At 38.7% G+C, this 22,557-nt stretch overlaps 1 protein-coding gene and 1 non-coding gene across 3 annotated transcripts in view; both read right to left on the bottom strand.

The window, feature by feature from the left end:
• MYO1B (myosin IB) overlaps positions 1 to 22,557 on the bottom strand; it is a 186,119-nt gene that overhangs the window by 42,035 nt on the left and 121,527 nt on the right. For both annotated transcript variants that reach the window (XM_023217800.2, XM_023217791.2), the window contains exons 8-14: positions 21,248 to 21,346; positions 19,748 to 19,851; positions 18,226 to 18,373; positions 17,829 to 17,947; positions 12,254 to 12,340; positions 11,589 to 11,654; positions 294 to 398 (exon numbers count right to left, since the gene is read on the bottom strand). In XM_023217800.2, coding sequence (XP_023073568.1) covers positions 294 to 398; positions 11,589 to 11,654; positions 12,254 to 12,340; positions 17,829 to 17,947; positions 18,226 to 18,373; positions 19,748 to 19,851; positions 21,248 to 21,346 — 728 coding nt within the window. The remainder of the gene's footprint in view (positions 1 to 293; positions 399 to 11,588; positions 11,655 to 12,253; positions 12,341 to 17,828; positions 17,948 to 18,225; positions 18,374 to 19,747; positions 19,852 to 21,247; positions 21,347 to 22,557) is intronic.
• On the bottom strand, positions 10,512 to 10,619 carry LOC111549346. Its single transcript, XR_002733702.1, has one exon. It is a non-coding gene; the product is annotated as a U6 spliceosomal RNA (small nuclear RNA).

Genomic DNA, 22,557 nt, shown 5'->3' with positions numbered 1-22,557 from the left:
TTGGCAAATGTGTAATGTCAAGTAACCACCACAATAATCAGTCCCCAAAATTCCCTCGTGCTGTCTCTTTGCAGCCACAACCCTCTCACGACTCCTATCTCCTGGCAACCCCTGACTCTATAGCTTTTTATAGGCAATCAGTCTCTACAGCTTTGCCTCTTCTAGAGTGACAGATGGAATCGTACAGTTTGTAGCCTTTTGAATACGGCTTCTTGTTTAGGCTATCTTCTGAATTAGAATTTATATTATGAGTAAAAAAGGACCAACACTTTAAAAAAGCATTTCAACATTACCTCCCGTATATACTCCTCCTGCTCTTCTTTAAGAGTAAGTTCAATGAAGATTTGTTGCAGCTTTTCATTACAATAATTAATAATGAACTGCTCAAAGCTGTTGTCCTGTATGGAGAAAATGAAAAAAAGCTTTATAAACCATGCCACTAGCTCTCCCAAAACAATGACACTCAGACATCTCAATCCATGAGAAATGCCACACATGATCTCTCAGATTTAACTGCAGCCCAGCACACGGCTCCTAGGACAGATGCTTGCCCACTGCAGGTACTTGAGGAGTGGGTCATGAGTAAGTGATGAATGAAGTATACACAAATGATGCAATATTTGAAGGATGAAGATTTTTAGTTGACAGAGAAGCACCCCAAACAGAGAAGCTAGAAACAATCTCACTTCCTTTGCTGAAAGATCAGCAAAGACACAGTGAGCTCCACAATCTCTGTCACCACGTTCTGAATCTTCCATTCTTAGGTGAAACTTCAGAGCTCAAGGAAGTCCTCCTGAACTGACTCTTACTGTCCCCATCCAGAGACAGATCCCTCACTCTGACTCTTACATCCTAACCCTTTTTATAGATCATGTTATATGAACACGTGTGTATGTGTAAGTGTACACATGTACAGATAACTTCACATACATCTGCCTCACTAGCCTGTACACTCTTATGGGCGAGGGCTGACCATGCTCTCTTGTTCACTGTATTCCTACTCCTTACATAGCACCTCACACCTAGCAAGCTCTCAGTATGTACTGGCTGAGTGAACAAATGAAGTTCCTTCCAAATGGAGACCCAAATATTAAAACATCTCCCTGACAAGAAACAATCCCTCTCTCTGTAGAAGGCCCACACCCCTGATCACTCTTACAAGTCTCAGCAGCCTCTCCTTCATATTAATCTCTTATGAATTCACTGACAGAAGCTTTATGTCTAAATCATTTCTGAACAATCTGCAGGGCTTAATGTATTGCTGTACATCCTGAGGGCACCAAATGAATAAATTTATCAAGAACCACATCATCCAGGAAGAAGTAGATCTGACCCTAAAACTTGCTGTTTTCACCTCTATTTTTCTTTATTGCCCAAAGATGGTGGCAGTGGGAGCAAGGGATAGTATGACTCCACCACTGGTAAAATGGACTCTTCTCCCACAGTGGTGGCCAGTCCTGGTCTAATGAGCAAGGACAGCCCACATGTAATGGTGCGGCCAAAGCTCACTGCTCCTTGTGAACAGGCAGAGCCACTGGCCTTCAAATCCCTCCACATATGATAGAAGTGAAAAAGTCACAGAGTCTTCTGAAAGTTGATCTTTAAAAATCAATTTTGGTCCTACTTAGGAAAACTTAAAAATGATACTTATGCTACAGCATCTAACTACATTCTTTCCTGGAAGTCAGCTAGGAATTTCTAATCACCAGTGATGCGGTGATCAGAGGAAATTTTAAACTCGAAGTCATAAATAACACATGTGAATATACTATCAGTGACTTATCTTGTTAATGCTAAACTTAGTCAAGGATAAAAGTTTGTTTGTTTCATGTCTTGAAGGGTCTTACTAAAGGGCAAACATTTATTTTCAACACTTTTGATAAATACAGTCAGATACAAAGGGCACTTCTCAGTCCTCATTTTCACACAAATTTTTAAAAACCCTGTGCTCAAATTCACAGAGTTAACAATTTCAATTAGAAACTGAAGTTGGTCTAGTATAGATGCCTTATTATTATTTACTCAGCATAAAGGCATTCCATATATCATAAAGTCTCAATTGCTTTGTAAAGTATGTCCCTATATGATGCAACTATAAATAAAACCTATAAGTAAAAGTAAAACATTAATAACATAAGTAAAAAATTAATAAAAGCATATCTTTGTTTTTTTTTTTAGATAACAGTCTCATGGAGCAAATCTGTTATCTGGCAAGTCTGTGCCCATGGAGCTATTTCAACCCAATTATGCTAAATCATCAAACAGCAAATAATGAGAAGGAAAGGAAAGCACTAGTGTCCTCAGACACATTGTATAGCTATGAACAGCTCAAAGTACACTTCTAAAACAGGACTATGAAACACACACAAGCAGATTAGAAACCAGAGGCAAAGCTTCACAATTACAAAACAATTTAAGGATTAAATTACAACTAAATTAAATTTGCCCATAACCTTTAAAAACTCCTGTATGGATTCTGTATTTTATAGCCACACGGTTATTCAACAACCACTTACTGCAAAACTCACACAGCTAGAGAAGCTATTAACACAGGAGCATGCAACAGACCAGCACTGCAAACAGGTCATACTTACTGCATTCTGGTGCAAAAAGGGACAAATTACACAAAATGCAGTCAGTTCTCAATTAGCAATAAACTTCGAAAAGTGAGCACGTATTGACAGTTATTCATGGTTACAAATGATGGCTTTTACCATTCAGGCTGTATTTTTGATGGGTGTAAAACTTTGGATCATGACCCATATCCAGTCAATTCAAAAGACAGGACCACAATACCTTCCTGTGGTGTCTGAACTGTGGTTTGCCAGGGGAGAGTTCTTCAGGATAAAAATGGTTTGACCGAAATAATGATAAATCATGTAACTTGCCTGAAGTTTTAAGCCTTCAAAATCCAATGCTTCTAATTATAAATTATCAGGAAAAAGAAAACATGCATGACATGTATCCAAGGTCCACATCCACCCAAAGAGTCAGGGGCAGTGGTGGTTGGTGGATCGCCGAACAGGGAAGAGATCCATAAAGATCCAAAAGTAACTCCTCTTTCCCACCCCAGTGACACATCCCTGTGTAGTACTGTGCTGAGGCTCCTTTTCAAAAACCAACAAGGAGAGAGTATTCTCCTGGAGATGCCCTAATAACAAAAACTTGCCTGTCTGACCTTACCCTAGAGCTAAAAAAACACCCCCCGCCCTCGCGAAAAAAAAAAAACCCGAACAAAAATAGAATAGCACAATTACTGATGTAGAAATTAACTTACTTCCCCACAGAAATCAGCATCTATTGCAAACACACCTCCAAAGTCTCCAAAACACGTCATGGGTCACCCAGATGACCGTTACTGCTCAAAGTGAAGGCTAAAGACACACACCTCTCTTGTGATCTAAGCTGAAGATGATGACACTGTTCAAATGTGGAGGAAAATGGGACTTCACATATGATTAAAAACTTGCAAAAATTTAAGGAATAATCAATAATCTGCAGAAAATTAAGGAATAGCCTGGCAGCAGTTCACAGAACTCCAACTTGTATATGTCTAACACATTTTTCCATTACTACGAATATTAAATTAATACTTGGTTTTCAACCTGGGCCCCCTCTCCTTCATAAAATAGCGAAACTGAGACTAGAAACCACCAGATGAATATGAAGGCCCCAAAGCAACTTTATATTTGCAGACTTTTTTGGTTTGTCAAGAACTGTGTGAACAGCCAGCAATCCCTGAGCCAGGCCCTCTCCCATGTGTCAGGCTCATGAATCAAAGCCTCCAGAAGAGGAAGTGGGCAGGAACTTGCCCCAGGAATGACTCATCTCCTCTCTCCAGTTTTCCACCCATGCTCCAAGTATGTAATTTTTCTCTACTGTCTTACCCACATTTATCTCTGAAGACTAAGGAATAAAACTAAAACTTAGAAACATCTTCAAACAAGTACTTTCTGGGCTTTCCATTACATAACCTCCCTAAATGAAGCTGAGGCAGCTTCAGAGAACAAAGGCAAAACAGCAAGGTGTCTGTTCTCTGCTACTTCATGCTATAGTTACCAACTATAGATTGGGATAGTGAGCACTTACTTTGTTTAGAAGTATATAATATAACCAAATTTTAAACGCTGGGGCTTCTTTTAAGAATTCTAGACTTTGAGTTCATCCTTTCAACATCAAAACAAACAACAACAACAACAACAAAAAAACCCAGGAAATCATATTCCCAGTTGGTTCATAACTAGTTTATACTCACAAGTATCAATCATAAACTCTCCAATATAAATTATTTAAGATGTATCAAAAATACTAGCCCCTTTGTATACTCTCTTTAGCAACAAAGGAGGCTGATGACATTTTATATTCTTTAAGGAAGACAGATATTTTTAAAACTCTTAGGCTCTTTAAAAACAATAAATATTGAAAGGAAGACAGTAAATAGAAGGGGAAGCTCTGTCCCTCTGTAATTGGGACACAGAAATGGGAAGGAGTCCGCGGGTGAATATAACGTATTAGAAACAGCGAGTAGTCCAAACACAAAGACCATGACTTATCTGAGCAAAAAAAATACTGTTAATTACATATTAGTATTTCTTAGAGTTCAGCACTTTCATTTGAGTTCAGATTTTGAATATAACATGCTGGCTTGGGGGTTTCTATATTTTTACATACAGTGAAGTCTCCTGCATAATAAATGAGTCAATATCTTTAATAAAAGTTATAGGATTTTGAGTGTATATTACTATTTTAGGGAAGTTGAGCTATATTATTGCTACAAAATATGCTGTGGGTCCTTGCAAAGATTTATTTGGTGTTAAAGTCTTTGACAGCTTCTGATTATAATGCTGTTCCTACAGGAAAATATAAGGCACTTAACCACAGTCCATTTTTAAATATCACAGCGTCAAGAAATAGGCTCCAAAACAAGAACCGCTTTTCTTAGAATGTAAACTTAAAAAATCCTCAAAATATATGAGAAAATCATTTAATATGAAATAGTCTCCTTTTCAGACATTTACCAAATTGAATGACTAAAGGTTTAGAAAATTTCCCTTAACATTTTTTCTTCCAGGTATATACTAAAATACAGCAAATTTTAAGAAAAACGACGTTATAGTGCTCTTCTTAAATATCATAAAATAGGCTTTCATCTAACAACTTTTTATACCTGGAAGAAATACACACATATTATTAGATAGAACAGAAGTCCTACTTCACAAAGGAAGAAAATTATAATCCAAATATTCCAATTATTCCACACATTTAAGTTTGAATTTTTTTTTTTTTTTTTTTTTGATACAGAGTCTCGCTGTTGCCCAGGCTGGAGTGCAGTGGCATGATCTCGGCTCACTGCAACCTCCGTCTCCCGGGTTCAAGTGATTCTCCTGCCTCAGCCTCCCAAGTAGCTGGGACTACAGGAGTGTGCCACCATGCCTGACTAATTGTATTTTTAGTAAAGACGGGGTTTCACTATGTTGGCCAGGCTGGTCTTGAACTCCTGACCTTGTGATCTGCCCGCCTTGGCCTCCCAAAGTGCTGGGATTATGAGTGAGCCACCATGCCAAGTTTGGGAATTTTTTTTTTTTCTAAGACGGAGTCTCGCTCTGTCACCCAGGCTGGAGTGCAGTGGCCGGATATCAGCTCACTGCAAGCTCCACCTCCCGAGTTTACGCCATTCTCCTGCCTCAGCCTCCTGAGTAGCTGGGACTACAGGTGCCCGCCACCTCGCCCAGCTAGTTTTTTGTATTTTTTAGTAGAGACGGAGTTTCACCGTGTTAGCCAGGATGGTCTCGATCTCCTGACCTCATGATCCGCCTGTCTCAGCCTCCCAAAGTGCTGGGATTACAGGCTTAAGCCACTGCACCAGGCCAGTTTCAGCATTCTTATAACTGAAAAGATGGTCTGTGATTTCTGAGAAATATTTACAACATATCTATAAAAGACACACTGTAAGACTTTGATTCACGAGACTGACACATGGGGATGGGTGCCCAGCTCTGGAATTCAGGGATTGCTGGCTGTTCACACAGTTTGAACTATTGATCCATCTATCGATCGATCGATCTATCTATCTATCTATCTATCTATCTATCTATCTATCTATCTATCTATCTATCTATCTTTTACAAATCACAGCAGTTGTCATCACTTTTCTTTCTAAATCTACTTTAAATTGTTTCCTTCCTCTTCAATTATAAGCTTTCTAGCATAAGAAGGACCAAATGAAGGCAAGAAACTAGAGTAGAAGGTGCTGACTACAGCCAGAATTTCTTTCAAAAACAATTTAGAAAACAAATCTTATAATCATGAGGTGAACCTACTAGGCAACAACGACTGCTGCCCAAGTATTAGATTTTTTTATATATCTAGCCTATCATACTCTTACCATATATGGGTCCCTTTCAGTGAGGTTTATGAGGGCAAGATAAATAAGGAGTCCATAATTGAAAGTAATTAGCACTTTGCCAGTGTTAAACTAGCTCCACTGAATGAAAGGTGCAATAATCAGCTGCTACTGCCTGCTTTGGTCTACAGAACACTAATGACCAATCAGATTTTCATAGTAAAATATCTGCCAGTTTTAATACCTGTCAGATAAGTATGTAGAAAACGAGATGAAATCAATGCAGATTGCTCAACTTACTTTTTAACTTAGTCTCTCTTTTTTTTTTTTTTTAAAAAGAAAAGCCGTTCTTTTATGGATATGCTATAAATATTGCTCAGAAATCACAGACGGTCTTTTCAGTTATAAGAATGTCCAAACATAAATGTGTGGAATTGGAGTATTTGCATTATAATTTTCTTCCTTTGGGAAGTTGGTCTTCTGTTCTACCAGGGTGTACAGCTAGATTATTTTTTTCCTCTACGAATTTTAATTCACTTCACCTTATTTTTGGTATCATTGTTCCACTGATCTGTTTTCCAAACTGACATCAGATCACATGTGGCCAGCCAGGCAGCACTTCCAGCTGGTACTGGAATGTTTTGCAGTCAAATCCATGTGTCATCAACCCATGGTTTAATGCATCAGTTTCCCTCTTTCGTTTAGAGACAGACCACAGGGAATGAAAGGTTTCCACCAGCTCAGCTAAAAAAGGCATTTTCATGGGAACTGTGGGGCCGTGGGACAATTAGATGCATTTTTTTAAAAAAAGTCTCTCCCTTTACTGTCCAGTTTTTAAAGAGACGCCCAGGGTATTCTCAAAGGCAGAACTCTTAATTCCTACAGTCAACTGAAGAACAACAGAACAAAGCAAAAAATAAATGTTATTTATACTCCAGCAGTTTCTTTTCACTTGGGTGGAAAATATCACAGAAATTTTCATTTTTGCCTTGATGTGGATCTGAATCTTCTTCCATACTCTCTCTGACCCCTTGTACTTCAACTTGCGGTACTTTTAAGTTCTTAATTTTCTTGGTTTCCTAATACTCTGAGCTTCCTGATGTCCCCATGTGTTCTAACATCGCTGAGAATCCAGGAAAATATAGGCTGTCATCTGGGAATGTATGTGAATAATTTATTAAACGAAGAAAAAACAACTTCTGTAACTCTGTATTAAAAAGCAGGTAAAAGTACCTAAAAATCACCAACCAAATCTCTAATCTAACCTCCCCACAAATACATTTATTTATTTTAAAAAAGTTATTAAAAATCAAAACTGAAGATTAATCTGAGGGCTGAGAAAGGAAAATGGAGGGAACAATTAAATATAATGAAAAACGAATCTTGATTCTCTCAAGGAACTGGGGGGAAAAAAAGAAGAAGTATTTACTGCGTGGAGAAGGAAAGTTAACTTTTTATAATTTGATGGCTATTATAAGAGTTGCTATAGACATATAACTGATTGGATTTGGCCTTGGCTGAAAGTTCTGTTTAAATGGAGTGAAAACCGCCTCCCAGATTCAAGCGATTTTCCTGCCTCAGCCTCCCAAGTAGCTGGGACTATAGGCACAAGCCACCCCGCTCAGCTAATTTTGTATTTTTAGTAGAGACAGGATTTCACCGCGCTGGCCTCCCAAAGTGCTGGGATTACAGGCGTGAGCCACCGCGCCCAGATGAACAGTAGGTGAGGCCCAATGTTTTACAAGGGTGTTCCATACAGTGGCCAAGCAGCATGAACACCACATGCTTGGAATTTGCAGTTTACTCCAGAGATTTCTGTCTAATAGAGCATTTGATCTCAACCTTGAGTGCACACTGGAATCACCTCAGAGCTTTAAAAATACTGCTGCTGCGGCCCCGTCTCCAGAGATTGATATAATTGCTCTGGGTACAGCCTAGACATCTGAATGTGCAAAAGCTCCCCAGGTGATGCCAATGCACAGCTCTCTGAGAACCACTGAAATAGAGTAATCCTCTGAAGAAAGGAAGAATATTTAGAAATATAACGCTGGCAGCCAGGCGGGCGCGGTGGCTCATGCCTGTGATCCCTGCACTTTGGGAGACTGAGGTGGGTGGATTACAAGGTCAAAAGACCGAGACCAGCCTGGCCAACATGGTGAAACCCCGTCTCTACTAAAAATACAAAAATTAGCTGGGCGTGGTGTTGCAGGAAAATCACTTGAACCCGGGAGACAGAGGTTGCAGTGAGCCGAGATTGCGCCACTGCACTCCAGCCTGGTGACAGAGCAAGACTCCATCACAAAAAAAAAAAAAAAAAAAAGGAAATATAACGTAGGCATTTTCATAAACTGAAGTTAAGTCTAGTTGAAACAGTGTTGAGAAAAATGATGGTATAACTTGCAGAAGGAGGACACATTCAGCAACACAGGTATGAAGAGAAACTTGAATTAACCAGAAGTGAAAAATATTCTTGGATTGCTGAAGGGTATAGGGTATTTCACCCAGCACCAAGTTAAAGGATGTTTACACGGGAACATCTGACTTCTGTTCTGATTAGGTCTGTAGCAAACAAACTTTTAAAACATAATGTAGTTTCCTGATTAGACTTTTCTACCTGATAGGATGTGTCCTCTGGCAACAAGAGACTCTCAATCTTAGGGGCCAAGACTCTAAAATCCATGCAGACCAGTAATATCTTAGTTATGTTTACCACTGGTATCTGGTAACTCAATAAATACCAATTGAGAAATGACTCAAATTGTTTATGAGTTATAACTCAGTTTCCTTTGAGTGTTATAAGCATTTCTTTTCCCAGGACTAATTAGATCTTAGGACCTACTGGAAGACAAAGTCAACTAGATATCCCATCATAATCTCATTAACCTAATTTTTTAAAGTTTCCATGTGTTGTGACATGATATTAAGCCCTTGCCCATTAGCTTAAGATCAATAATCTTTTTCTAGCAAAATTAAAACAAAATCAGTTTCTTTGACTTTAGAAATGTCATTGAATGTATCTTCTTAATCTAACTTTCCAGTGCAATCTCTGCTTACCATCTCCCCTGCTCGTGAAAACATTTAAATCCACATCAGCACAGCAATGTGTTAGGTAATAAGTCCTTTTCCCTGCCAACTGTAAAGAATGACTTTGGCACTCTGCCCATTTAGTGAGAGTAACCTGAGGTCTCACTAGAAAGAAATTAATATCGGCAGTCATTTCTGAGTGTACTCAAGCATTTCTCTTAACTCAGAAACCTCAAATTCTTCCCTTTCTACCAAGGAATTGGTAGCTTTCCTTTGTAGATTCTGCTAAATGGGCAACAATACAAGCAGATGCTGTGTTGAAGAACTCTGCTCCGGGGACCCCATGGGCACAGCCACCAGCACACACACTTCCATCTAGGAAGGCACCCAATGCTGGCCAGGAGCTTGGAGTGATGATGACGGCGGAGAAATAGGGGAGTCAAGACACTTACCATATTTCTTTCTTTCTTACTTCCAGATACTGGGGAACCTGTTACTTTGGGAAGAAAGGTGAGGAAGTGCCCCTGGTCTCAATCTTAGTAAGAAAGAAAAGCAATAAATGAAAATATTAAAAGGGCCTGGAGTTTAGGTGCTGAGTCTGCCACTAAGTAGCTGTATAACCCAAGGGAGTTACTTGACCTGGGGAACTTTACTTTCTTATCTGTAAAATGGGATTCGTAATAATAACAGCTACATCATGAGGCTGTTTTGAAAAGTAAATCAGACAATACATACACCACTTGCCACAATGCTTACAAAGAGTGGGCCCTCAATTAGTACCTTCCATTAACTATTAAATATAGAATACGATTGAGGGAGAACATACTAACAAAAAGGCATTCGCTAGCAAGGTCTGGTTTAGGTGAAAGGAATGATCTGATGTTTTTTTCTGTGATTCTGTGACCTTAATTTTCTAGAACATGTAAATTCTTTGGGAACATTCTGGGCAGAGCCTGGTTCCTTAAAGAAATTCACAAATCTTACTTGTGGGGGAGAATTAAGAAATGAGGAGCCTGATCTACTTCTTATTTCCCTGAACCAAACTAAAATGCCACTCCTAAAAGTGAGAATAAATGTTTTAATAGATCCTTAAAACTCCTTCTAAATGTCAAAGTTAGCAAGGGGGCAAAAAGAAAATTTTAGCATAAGTACATAATGATTATTTTATTTTCCAAATAACTTTTTTCAGGGGCCATGCTCATCTTCTCTATATCATCCTAATTTTAGGTGTATGTGTTGCTTAACCAAGCACAAATCGTTTAAATACTTAATCTGTAACAAGCATAGAATCATTTAAAAAATTCACTATGGGCTGGGTGCGGTGGCTCAAGCCTGTAATCCCAGCACTTTGGGAGGCTGAGACGGGTGGATCACGAGGTCAGGAGATCGAGACCATCCTGGCTAACAGGGTGAAACCCCGTCTCTACTAAAAAATACAAAAACCTAGCCGGGCGACGTGGCGGGCGCCTGTAGTCCCAGCTACTTGGGAGGCTGAGGCAGGAGAATGGCGTAAACCCAGAAGGCGGAGCTTGCAGTGAGCTGAGATCCGGCCACGGCACTCCAGCCTGGGCGGCAGGCAGAGCAAGACGCCGCCTTTTAAAAAAAAAAAAAAAAAAAAAATTCACTATGAGCTTCAGCAGAAATTATTTCAACCTCTGCAGCAGAGTTCATTATCATAAGATCACAATGATGAGACTCAACAAGTCACCTAATCCAAACCCTCTTTCCCCGAGTCTCACAGATGAAATGACCAGCACTGGCCAGGCCAGAACCTGTGTCCAGCCCTCCTGTGGCTTTCTTTATGGCACCAACCTGCCACACTTTCTAGACCACACACAAATGGCCACAGCCATACTCATGTAGCTTGTTGGAAGCCTCACAGTTAGAAATCTAAATACGTAATTTCGAAAGTCAGGTACTAATACAAGTTCTTTTTAAGCAGCACTGTCTCAAAAATGCTGGCTCTCAGCATACACACAACACACACACACACTCTCTCTCCCTCTCTCTCTCTGGCACACATGCAGGAATACACAACCAAATGTTGTTACATCTACACAAAGATTACTTGGTAGATTCAAAGTGATAGTGTGTTACATCTACACAAAGATTATTTGTAGATTCAAAGTTACAGTTACTTATAATGTCTATATAAGATAGGATTTAATTTCCAACCATTCCACTTTACTAAAGACATTACAAAAAAATTTTTAAATCTTACCTCGAAAATCTCAAAGCCATAAATGTCCAAAACACCCATGACCTTCTTTCTCACTTTTGTTTGTGCCTTAAAAAAGTTTCAAATTAAAGGGTTAATTAAGGTATGAAATGTAACACTACAAGCATCTAAGGAACATAGATATATATTACAAGTTAATCATGTTTCTTAAGTAAGAAAATAACTGTAATTTAGCTTTTTTTTTAAAAAACTTATGAGATGGGGCATTGCTATAGAACTTTTAGAAATTTTAATAATAGGTGATATATTTAAAGAAGGCATTAGTGGTGCCTTTCGAAATCACCTAGTCCAACACCTTCATTTTAATAATGAATAGATTATGATCTAGTGAAGTAAAGTGACCTTTTCAGCGAAGTGTGTACAACTAGTTAGCAGGTGAGCCAGGCCAGAACCTGTGGCGCCGACCCCCAGAGTAACTCCACAAAGACCATCTGACTATTCACTAGTCAGAAGCAACACAAATGGCAAAACAAAATAAACCAAATCCCTGACAAATTTCAATCTTATACATGGTAAACTCTTTTTAAGGAATAATCTTTATAAGTGGTAATCAATTATTTGATTATAAATTTAAACTTTATTCAACTTAATGTTTATACTGTGAATATCATTTATTACAACTGATTTTGCTCATAGAAATTCAGTACCTTAATGCTTTCATTGATTCGATTTACCAACCACGAAAACAACCTGCTGTAGAGGTTTTTAGCCAGAGCATCACGGGCATAATAAGCCTATTAAAAAACAAATAAACAAAACTTAACACTCACAATTCCACAATGCGTACTTTCAATAAAATCATAGACATTTTTAAAAAATATTCAAAGCACTTTTATTTTACATTTCTTTGCAGAACCAGTTTTACTGCGCCATAAACAATCAAGTCGTTAAGAGAATGAGGCAAATTGAATATACACAGTTACACTTTTTCACAAACCAGGAAACTAATTTTAAATGCTGCAAAAAACTTTCACCACAAAGATATTTATTTCAATGTCATGGAACAGAGAAAAATCAGACGCAATTTTGACGTCCAACAATAGGGGGTAGTAAGAGAAACATGCCCTGAGAGTAATATTACAGTCATCAGAGAGTGATGGTTGTGAAAATCAGGTAATGAAATGGAAATGCTCATGTAATGCAAAAATTAAACAACTGTATACTTAATATGATAACATTTTTTAAAACCCTTATACACAGAAATGGAAATTCAAAGGAGATATATTAAATAAAACGTCTTTGACTGATGGAATCTGTAAATTTTTTTTCTTCACACGATCTTTTTTTAATTTTTAAATTTTTTTGGAGACAGAGTCTCACTCTGTTGTCCAGGCTGGAGTGCAGTAGCACAATCTCAGCTCACTGCAACCTCCGCCTCCTGGTTTCAAGGGATTTTCATGCCTCAGCCTCCTGAATAGCTGGGACTACAGGCATGTGCCACCACGCCCCGTTAATTTTTGTATTTTTAGCACAGGGTTTTTTGCCTTGTTAGCCAGACTGGTCTTGAACTCCTGGCCTCAGGTGATCCACCCACCTCAGCCTCCCAAAGTGCTGGAATTAGAGAGGCATGAGCCACCATGCCTGGCCACACTAATCGTTTTGAGTATTAAAAAAAAAAAATTCCACAATGAGTTCTTTTAAGTTATAGAATGAACATAACCCCCTTATGTGCTTATCTACTTTTAAAGCTATTCAGAACTACTTGACAAAGAGGCAGAAGACATATGCATCTCTATGACTCTTAGAACCCAAAGGCTAGAGAAAGTCAGGTTTGGACAGCAGAATCTAGACACCCTTAAATGTACCAAGTGCCCAGAGCATACAGTAGGTAAGTACTAATGAGATGTTTAATACCAGCATCCTGGGAGGCCTGGAGGTTGGGTGTCAGCAGCCTAACAAGGAACTGGCCTTGGGAGAGAAAAAACTTGAGGTTTCTGTTTCTATTTTCAACATGCTGGCCATGTGTGTGTATTTTGCTACTTGTAAGTAAAAAGTTGGGTATTACTGTTAAAATTAATCAGTACGTTTTTATTTTACAAAGAGCACTACTTGTTAGATTATGTGGCAATACTTTCTCTACATTTCTTCCTAAATAAAATGTAACAACTTTAATTAACACATTCACTTCCCTGGCAACATAACACAGCTGAAGATAACACCTTTTCCCTTCATCTGACATTTCCATGCAAATTCCAAACCTCCCTCCCTACTCCAATTAGGGTTAGAGAATATACCTAGGAGTTGGCAACAAAGAAACAAACAAGGGAGGGAATGCTTTCATAGTAGAAAATGCACGTCAATTGCCATACTGTTTTCCATAATGGTTGAACCAGTTTATAATCCCACCAACAGTGTAAAAGTGTTCCTATTTCTCCACATCCTCTCCAACACCTGTTGTTTCCTGATTTTTTAATGATTGCCATTCTAACTGGTGTGAGATGGTATCTCACGTTATGCACATGTACCCTAGAACTTAAAGTATAATAAAATAAATAAATAAATAAATAAATAAATAAATAAATAAATAAATAAAAGAATTAAAAAAAAAAAAAAAGAAAATGCACGTCAAATGCTCAAACAGAGAAATCAGAATATAATTTAGATGCATCTTTCCCCAGTACCCTTTCTTCTAGTTTTTACTTTCTTAAAATAGGTCATTTAAGTGCTTAGAATAATGCTTAGTACACAGTTAGTCTACAGATGTACTTATATTGCTTTCTGAAGTATCCTTTTCGTCTACTACTACACCTCATGAGCCTATATAATTTCCAAATCCTTTCCTTTTTCTTCTTATGAATTGAAGTTATCTCAAAACACCATGTATTTGTTGATGAGCCCTTTTTTATCTTAATGTCATCCAGCTTTTTTAGTTATATGCTGTCTACTTTCAACAAGCCACCATTTCAATAAGCAACTGAACTAACAGTGACAATTTCTTCTGGTAAACTGCTTTATATTTTTTAAAGTGTATTAACAGCCAATATTAATCTTCTTTGGTTCCTTCAACAATATTTATTCCAGGGATCTCAAACTCAAATGCTTCCAGAGACTGTGTGATAGAAATGAACAGGAAATGATGGCTCTCTCTGTCGGGGTTAGAGGATGCATTCCAGGCTAAAGGCACTCAAATTCAACATTTAAAGAGCAAACAAAACCAAAGAAAATACTATCCTTTAGTCAACTAAAAATACTGAGCTTTACCTGGCCCTAGGGGCTGCCAATTTGCCACCTAGCTGCCAATGTGCCACCCCTGACTTCCTGAGCCTGATTCACGCCACCTAATCTCCACAATAATATCCTATAAAGCAGTAAGGGAAGGAATGTCTATTCCCACTTAAGGACCACTAATATGGTGTGTAGAAATGAGGGAAGATTCAAAGTGCACCAATTCACCATCTCAGTTTCCAAGCACCCTATGAAAAGACCATGCACTTCTGCAGCTGCACGAAACTCACAGAGGAAAAGTCCAGGTGGAACGTGCTGCAGACATGGACAGTAACAACAGGCATGGTCCAGGACGGCAAGTGACAAGCAAGGTGGAGACTCAGAGATGCACAGACATGGGGCCCACCCTCCAGGAGCTTAGAGTTGACCTAAGGAGATCAAACTAACACAGAGGAAACAAGCAGAGGGCAGGTGCCAAACTGCAAAGAAAAGGGGGTTCTGATGGGGGTGGGGGGTGTCTCAAGAGGCCTATTTGATCAAAGAAGTCTCCTTGGATGGGGCACAATCAGGTAGAGCATTTAGATGGACAGAAGGAATGAGCATGGCATGCGGGGCGACGGGCAGGCAGGAGCAGAGGCACCAGGTAACACAGAACTAGCAAGGAATAAACTGAGGTAGGCTGTGTGGGATCAGATTTCAGAGGACATCAGAAGCCAAGGAAAGAGTGTTTAGGAGAAGCTGAAAAACTCTTGTCTTGAGTTTCTATTATTTCAGTATTAGTCCTCCTATCTAGAGAAAGGTCTAAACGCCTTGGGAAAAGGAGGCATGGGGCAATAAAGGTGATGCTGGGGCCCAGGAATTGAAACTATGAGGAAAGGCTAGTAAAACAAATCACTTTTCACAGGAATCAAAACCTCCCAGGCAATAGATCAGTGGAACCAGATACTCTGAATACGACATAAAAAACAAAACAAAACAAAACAAAAAACCCAGTTGACTAAGGAGCCGAATAGCTGAGGATCTCTAGCCAAATTCTTTTATGCCAAAGGTTAAGAAAACGTGAAAGTCTTCTTCAGTGATGTAAGGTGCCTAAAATAAGCTTAGAAAGTCAGAGGTACCTGGGCCTGGTTCCCATAAAGGATGATTTAAAAAGCAAGAGTAAAACACACAATTTTAAAAAGATCCAAAATATACATATTCCTAAAGGGCCTTCCTAAACAATACAGGCTTTTTCATGGCTTCCTTACAGCCTTAACAATTCCCACTCTGGCTACTGAAAATGTCCAAATTCGGTGGCTCTCAAAATGTGATCCTGGACCAGCAGCAGCAGCAGCAGCAGTGTCACTTCTGAATTTATTAGAAACGCAAATTCCTCAGTCCTACCCCAGATCCACTGAATTAAACACTGGGGGTGAGGTCTGCAAACCATGTTTAGTCAGTCCACCAGGTGATTTTGATGCACGTTCAAGTTTAAGAACTACTGTTGCAGATTTGCCACTCTGGCTGCAGACTTCACCTTTCCAGCCACATTGCTCTGAATCTCTTCACATAGCTACAGCTGTAGCCAAGCCTGATCAATCCAGGTTCTCAAATCTGGCTTTTCTCAATGTTTTCTTTTTGATATGCCCCTTCAGCCATACTTTACACATCTAAATCCTTTGATTATCTCCATGAGGTCTTCCCTAATCCCTTACTTCCCTACCCATGGCCTATGTTTGGGCTTGTACTGTACAGGCTCTCAGCAGCGTTTTCTTAATTAAGTAAGCTACTCCATATCCGACTGTGAATTAGTGAGGATGACCTGGACAGATATGACAGCAAAAGCAGTAACTTAGGAGGAAGGACAGGCAAAGGCTATAGCTAGGAAAGGATTGCTACAAACCAAATTTCCATATATATAAAGTTATGGTATTTGCCACAGCCAAAATAACTCACCTAAAATAAGATATCAATGTTGAAAGCTAAGAACACAAAGGCATTCTTGCATTATAGTAGGAAAGGCTGGTTCAGCAACAGAGAGCAAAAGCCTGGCTCCACCCTACTATTAATGGAGGCTTTATGGATAGTTATAAGGAGGACGAGACAACAAGAATACAGTTGGACAAAGTGGGCCTGAGTGGAAGTCCTAAGTTAGTAATTTAATTCTAGTCTGAGTCATTGACTGATGGGAAAATGTGTAAGCCATAGCACAAAGGGTTTTAGTGAAAGGGACCGCAGAAGCTGCCTGGGTATACATGTATGTAACACAGGCATGCAACCATCCAAACACCCACCCACTTAACCTGAAGCAAAAGGAGAGAAGGCAGCAGCTCAGATTTGTGTCTTAGAAAGACTAACGACTTCACTGGCCCCAATATCAAGGGTAGAGGCGGTTCAATAAGTAAGGCAGGGAGGCTAATTTGGCCACTTGACCACAAAACTGTCTTCTCCAAATCAGTAAATGACAACTCCATGTTTCCAGTTGCTTGGGCCAAAACATTAAATCACCCTTGATTGTTCTCTTTCTCTTAAACCAGCTAGCACCAGCAAGTCCTGTTGCCTCTACCCTCAAATAACATCCACAATGTGACCACTTCTCACTGACTCCACTGCAACTACCTGGTTCAAGCCACCATCTTCTCTGGCTTAGTGCACATCTCCTTGAAGGTCCCTCGCTTTCACTCCTTTTTCCCTGACCCTCTGCTCTCCACATCACAGCCAGAGTGACCCTTTGAAATACAAGGCAGTCATGCCACTGTTCTGCTCAAAACCCTCCAGTCATCTCCCACCTCACTTCGAGTCTCCTTCCCTGGCCCAGGGAGCTCACTGATCTTACCTAGTTTGCTACAGCACTTATTTCTTACTTCTACTGATTATTATCTAATTCCCTCTACCAGAATTTTAAGCTCCATGAGGGCAGGGATCCATATCTGTTTAGTTTACTGCTCTGTTGCCAATGCCTAGAATATAGTACAATGATTGAGATAACAGCTTGTAAACTAAAACCTTTCTTTATACTTCTATGAAAATAGCACAGACTTTTAAGAAACTTTCTTCTGTACATTATGTTTCACCCACCTGAGCCACATTCAGTGTAGTTGAAACTTTCTCCTGTTTGGCTTCAACTGTTCGGAAACTGAATGCTCGTTCTAGAACTGATTGATCAATGCCGGTCAATTCACAAATTTCTTTTAACTCTGTGGGAAGGTGGGGGATGGACACAAAAAGTGACTGTACACGTGCTGCTAGTAATAATTTTGAAGGCTTAGGATGTTCTTTCTAAATCATAATCAAACAGATCAGTATAAAACGTATACATCAAAAAACAAAGCTTAGCTACAATTCTATTTCTGCTCAGTTTCATTAGAAAGCTTTCTCACACCAATGCGAAGCAGAAGTTTTACTTTCTACATTAAAAACTGGGCAGAAGTTCAAAGCAAGTTTCCTAAACAAAGTTGATTCTCTGCGGATGTACCATTTTTATCTTTGATTTTGCTTTCATCTAGACCATTCACTCGAGATTCAGGCTTGAACTCAATGTTCCCCAGTTTCAACACCGCTGCCACCACCGCCAAGACAGACTCAGCTTCATGATCCATAAAGCCCACAATCTGCATGGCATTCTGGGGAGAGAAAAAAAAAGCAACTATTTTTTTCCCATAGTTCTTTTCTTTTCTGTTCTTTTCTTTTTTAAAATGAATCATATTACAGATTTATTTCTGGGGGAAAAAAACCCCATAAAAGACAAAGCTATGTTGAATTCAGTGGGTTCCAACTGTGATTCGAGGAACCCTGGGGGACCTCTGGTGCTGTGGTGGGGGTTGGGGGGGGCATGTAAAGAGGAAGACAGAAGAAACGGGGATGAGAGCAGAGCCTTGGGTGTCCACCTCCACTCCAACCACAGCAGCTCAGTTTGTATCTATGTTGTTTTTTTTACACTGAGGTTTTGCTACTAGAAACAAAACCAACTTGCACAACTCCATACAAAGAAAAGCTCTTCACTCATTTTACATATCAGAAAAACTGTGGTTTGCAAAGGTGAAGTGCCCAGCCCAAGATACTGGGTAACAGGAGGCATCTGTTCATTCATAAATTTTTACGGAGTGCTAACTACGTGCCAAGCAAAGTGGTTCTAAAACCAGTCTTGGACTCTAGGTTTAAACAAAATCATGTCCAGGGATCAACAGACTATTGCTTCCATATGAAGATGTTTATATAGTTTTCTAAAATGACATACTCTAAGAGATACTTTCTTTTTGAGAACAGCTGGCTTTTTAAAAATGGCTAGGCTACATAGCAGTGGGAGTAATGCAAGTTTTTGTTATTGTTGTCAAACATATACAAAAGTAGAGAGAGCAGGGAAAGAACCCACATGTCCTCTCACTCACCCTCAACAATTAACGGATGCCAATTTTGTTTTATCTATAATTCATCCTACTCTCCCCTTTCCCCATCACCACAGCTGTCTCATTTGCAAGTAAATCCCAGTTACCATATCATGTCAAGTGTATCACACATTAAGACAGAAAACAGAGTATATAGTGTTATTTAAAATCATCTTTTCTAATGAATGTGGAATGCTAAACGCTCTGGTTTATATGAGTTTCTAAAACTGTATAAAAATGAGATTTTTTTCTGTCTCAAAAATAGTTTTGATTTAACATGATCCAAAGACAGTTGGAAATTAACTTTTGCCATAAAAAAATTTGGAATTTAAAAATAACCTTAAAGGAGTCAAACCCCAGGATCATACAATAAGAAAGCTCTTTATGATAAATGGTAAAATCACACGCTCTAATAAAAGCATGGCCTTCACAATCTTGTGTGATTTTTGAGCTAGTAAAAAAATCAAAGTAACAAAAATAGAATTCTTGTATAATTCTAAAACCTCAGGGAGAATGAGCTACACTTTAAAGAAAACTCAGAATTGGTACCAGCTCCCGCTGAGCAAAGCAGTGGCATGCAGTTTAAAGCCTGATGAAAGCACTACATCTTACCCGCACAGTTCTAAAATTTGCTGCATCATCCACTCCATTCACTTTGGCCGAATCCAGACTCAGGTAGTTGTATCTGCTGAAATCCCTTTCAAGCTTAAGTTTATCTATTGAATCAAAGACACAAGCTGTTAAGTTGCTTCAATAAATCCAATCTTTAATATCTCATTCCCTTTGATATCTTGTTCACATTGGTAAAATGGCTTTGGGATTAAGTACTGAATCAAAAGAACAAAAATTATACCCAAATATCAGTTAACGGCATATTCTTAAAATGACTTTTATCCCTGTGATAGCACACTTTGTTTTACACTTATCTAGATAAGTCTCTTTCGAGTTTTTATCATAAAAAATATCTTAAATGTATTATTTCATTGTAACATATGATGTCTCCCTGGTGATTCCTTCACCATTGGATATTTGGGTTCTCTCTAGTTTATAATAATAAATATAGGGCAGTGATAAATGTCTTCATACCAATTGTTTTTTGGATTCATTTGAATTATTTTGTTGGAATATAGTCCAAAAAGTGGTGTGATTGGATGGCAGCCTCTAATTGTAAGAAGTCCTCGCTTTGAAGTAACACCCACAGCTCTAAGCAGATCAGTACACCACAAGCTCCAAGCAGATCAGTGACAACTCTGCTAGCTTGATCCTTAATACCTTTTGCTAATATATGCATAGTAGATACTTCAGGGCTGTTTTAATTAGCGTTTGTTGATTATTAGTGAAGATGACTTTTCCTAAGTGGTACTGACTTTTCATAGCTCTTCTTGTTTGAACTATTTGTTCACTACTTTTCATCATTTAGCTATTGGCTATTAGATAGTATCTTTGTGGTATTATGCTAATTCTCTAAAATTCCAAAGGCCAGATTTTTATCTCTTGTATCAACTGCAAAATGTCTTCTCCACTATTTTTAAATATTCGCCTAACAATCTGTTTTTATATAATTGTACTCATTTAATTAGAACGCTGATAATTTTCTCTCCCCAAAGAGAAAAAATATATTCTTCCATTTTATATTTTAAATGTATGATCAGTCCCTGCCCTACTAATCGGCTTTGGCGAAGTCCAGACTGAGGTAGTTCTAGCTGCTGAAATCCCACTTGTGTCGACTGAATCATCTGCACAGTCCTCAACACATCGGACATGTATGGCACAGTATCTGGTGAGGTACAGGAATATTACACATACCCTGGGGTGTGGTAGAAGCAAACACACCATGTTCTTCACTTCAACTAGAATCATGGAAAATTCTTGAGAAGGAAGGGGCAAAGCATGTGGAATATGTTTTAAAGAGAATGCTTCAGAAAGTGCTGTGACACTGAAAATTAAAACACAGAAACAATTCAGGCACGAGGCCTGTAATCCTAGCACTCCGGGAGGGCAAGGCAGGAGGATCACTTGAGCTCAGGAATTAGAGATCTGCCTGGGCAACACAGTGAGACTCCCAGCTCCAACAACAACAACAACAACAACAACACAGAAACAGAGACTTACTGAGGAGCTCTTCAGAGGCACCAGAGAGCAGCTGATAGAACACATGGAAGTTTCTTTCACCTCTTGGCTGTTTAACAACCCGAGATTTCTCTAAAAGATCTAAAGAGAAGAGTTAAATCATAGTATGGCATTTGTTTCACCTTCAAATCCACCATGCTTTTTTTCCTTCTCACTTTCTTTTTCACTTTCTATTCTGCATTAATAAAATGAAATAATAAAGGAAGCTATATTTTCAGTTCTACCTTCAGGAAGAAGCACAACTCTAACGAAAATCACATTGAGTTTCATTTTCACATAATGAAAATCCTACACAGGTCACATTCTTTTTAAATGATGAATATATAAATAAGTTACATTCAACACGCTGATTAAAGATAATATCATTTTTATTTTAATAATGCTCTTGATTTTTTATGACATTAAATTCCTGAAAATGTAACATTACAAATGTAAGCAATGAAATACAGCCGTTCAATTATGAGTCTACCTAGTAATTATAATAAAAAATTAGTTAACACTTTGAGATCTTATTATGTGCTAACTGCTTTACAGAAAGTATCCCACTGAATCCTCGCAACCATTTTATAAGGTATCATTCTACAGCTGAAAACACTGATAGTTCAGGAGTTTACATAACTCAGCTGGCAACCTGTGGAACTAGGATTTGAAATCAGGACTCTTGCACCCACATGGCCCACTACCTGGGAGATGCAAAGCAGAGTTTGTGGATATCTTGAAGTCTTAGAGAAAGATGGTTCTCATTGATTTGGTGTCATTTGATATTATATTTTCACTGACCTCAGATAATTTTCAACCCATAAATCTGAGGTTTTACCAAATTTTCAAATGGGGAAGGGGGAAGGAAGGGAGGGACGAGAAAGGAATTCACTATGGCAGTATACAGCACGAGGCAAAGTACAATGGAAGAGGATATTCTTGCCTGGAACCCTGCTTATCACTGACTAGTGATACAAAAGGCTGTGGGCAAAGGCAAACTTCAACTACAAAATTCCAAATTAGTAATGTCATCATTGAGCACTAATTCTAGAGAACACACAAATTTGACGTCCCCCAATCAGGCTGCAATCTAAAACGTCACAAAAAATGCTTGGTAAGGGAGAGAACGATGTGCCATTTAATCTAGGAACAATCATTCAACTTTTTAATTTGTATTTCCGGAACCTACACCAGCATTTACGGAGGAGTTTAGGTAGAGTGAAAGGGTATATATTTGATGAATGAGAAGTCCTAGGGTGCTCCAAATACATAAGATTGTAAGAATAAAGAGATGCAGCATAAGAAAGCATTAA

This window comes from Piliocolobus tephrosceles, chromosome 11 (genome assembly GCF_002776525.5).
Source record: "Piliocolobus tephrosceles isolate RC106 chromosome 11, ASM277652v3, whole genome shotgun sequence".
In the NCBI taxonomy this organism is placed as follows: Eukaryota; Metazoa; Chordata; class Mammalia; order Primates; family Cercopithecidae; genus Piliocolobus; species Piliocolobus tephrosceles.
This window is presented reverse-complemented; position numbering and strand designations above follow the sequence as displayed.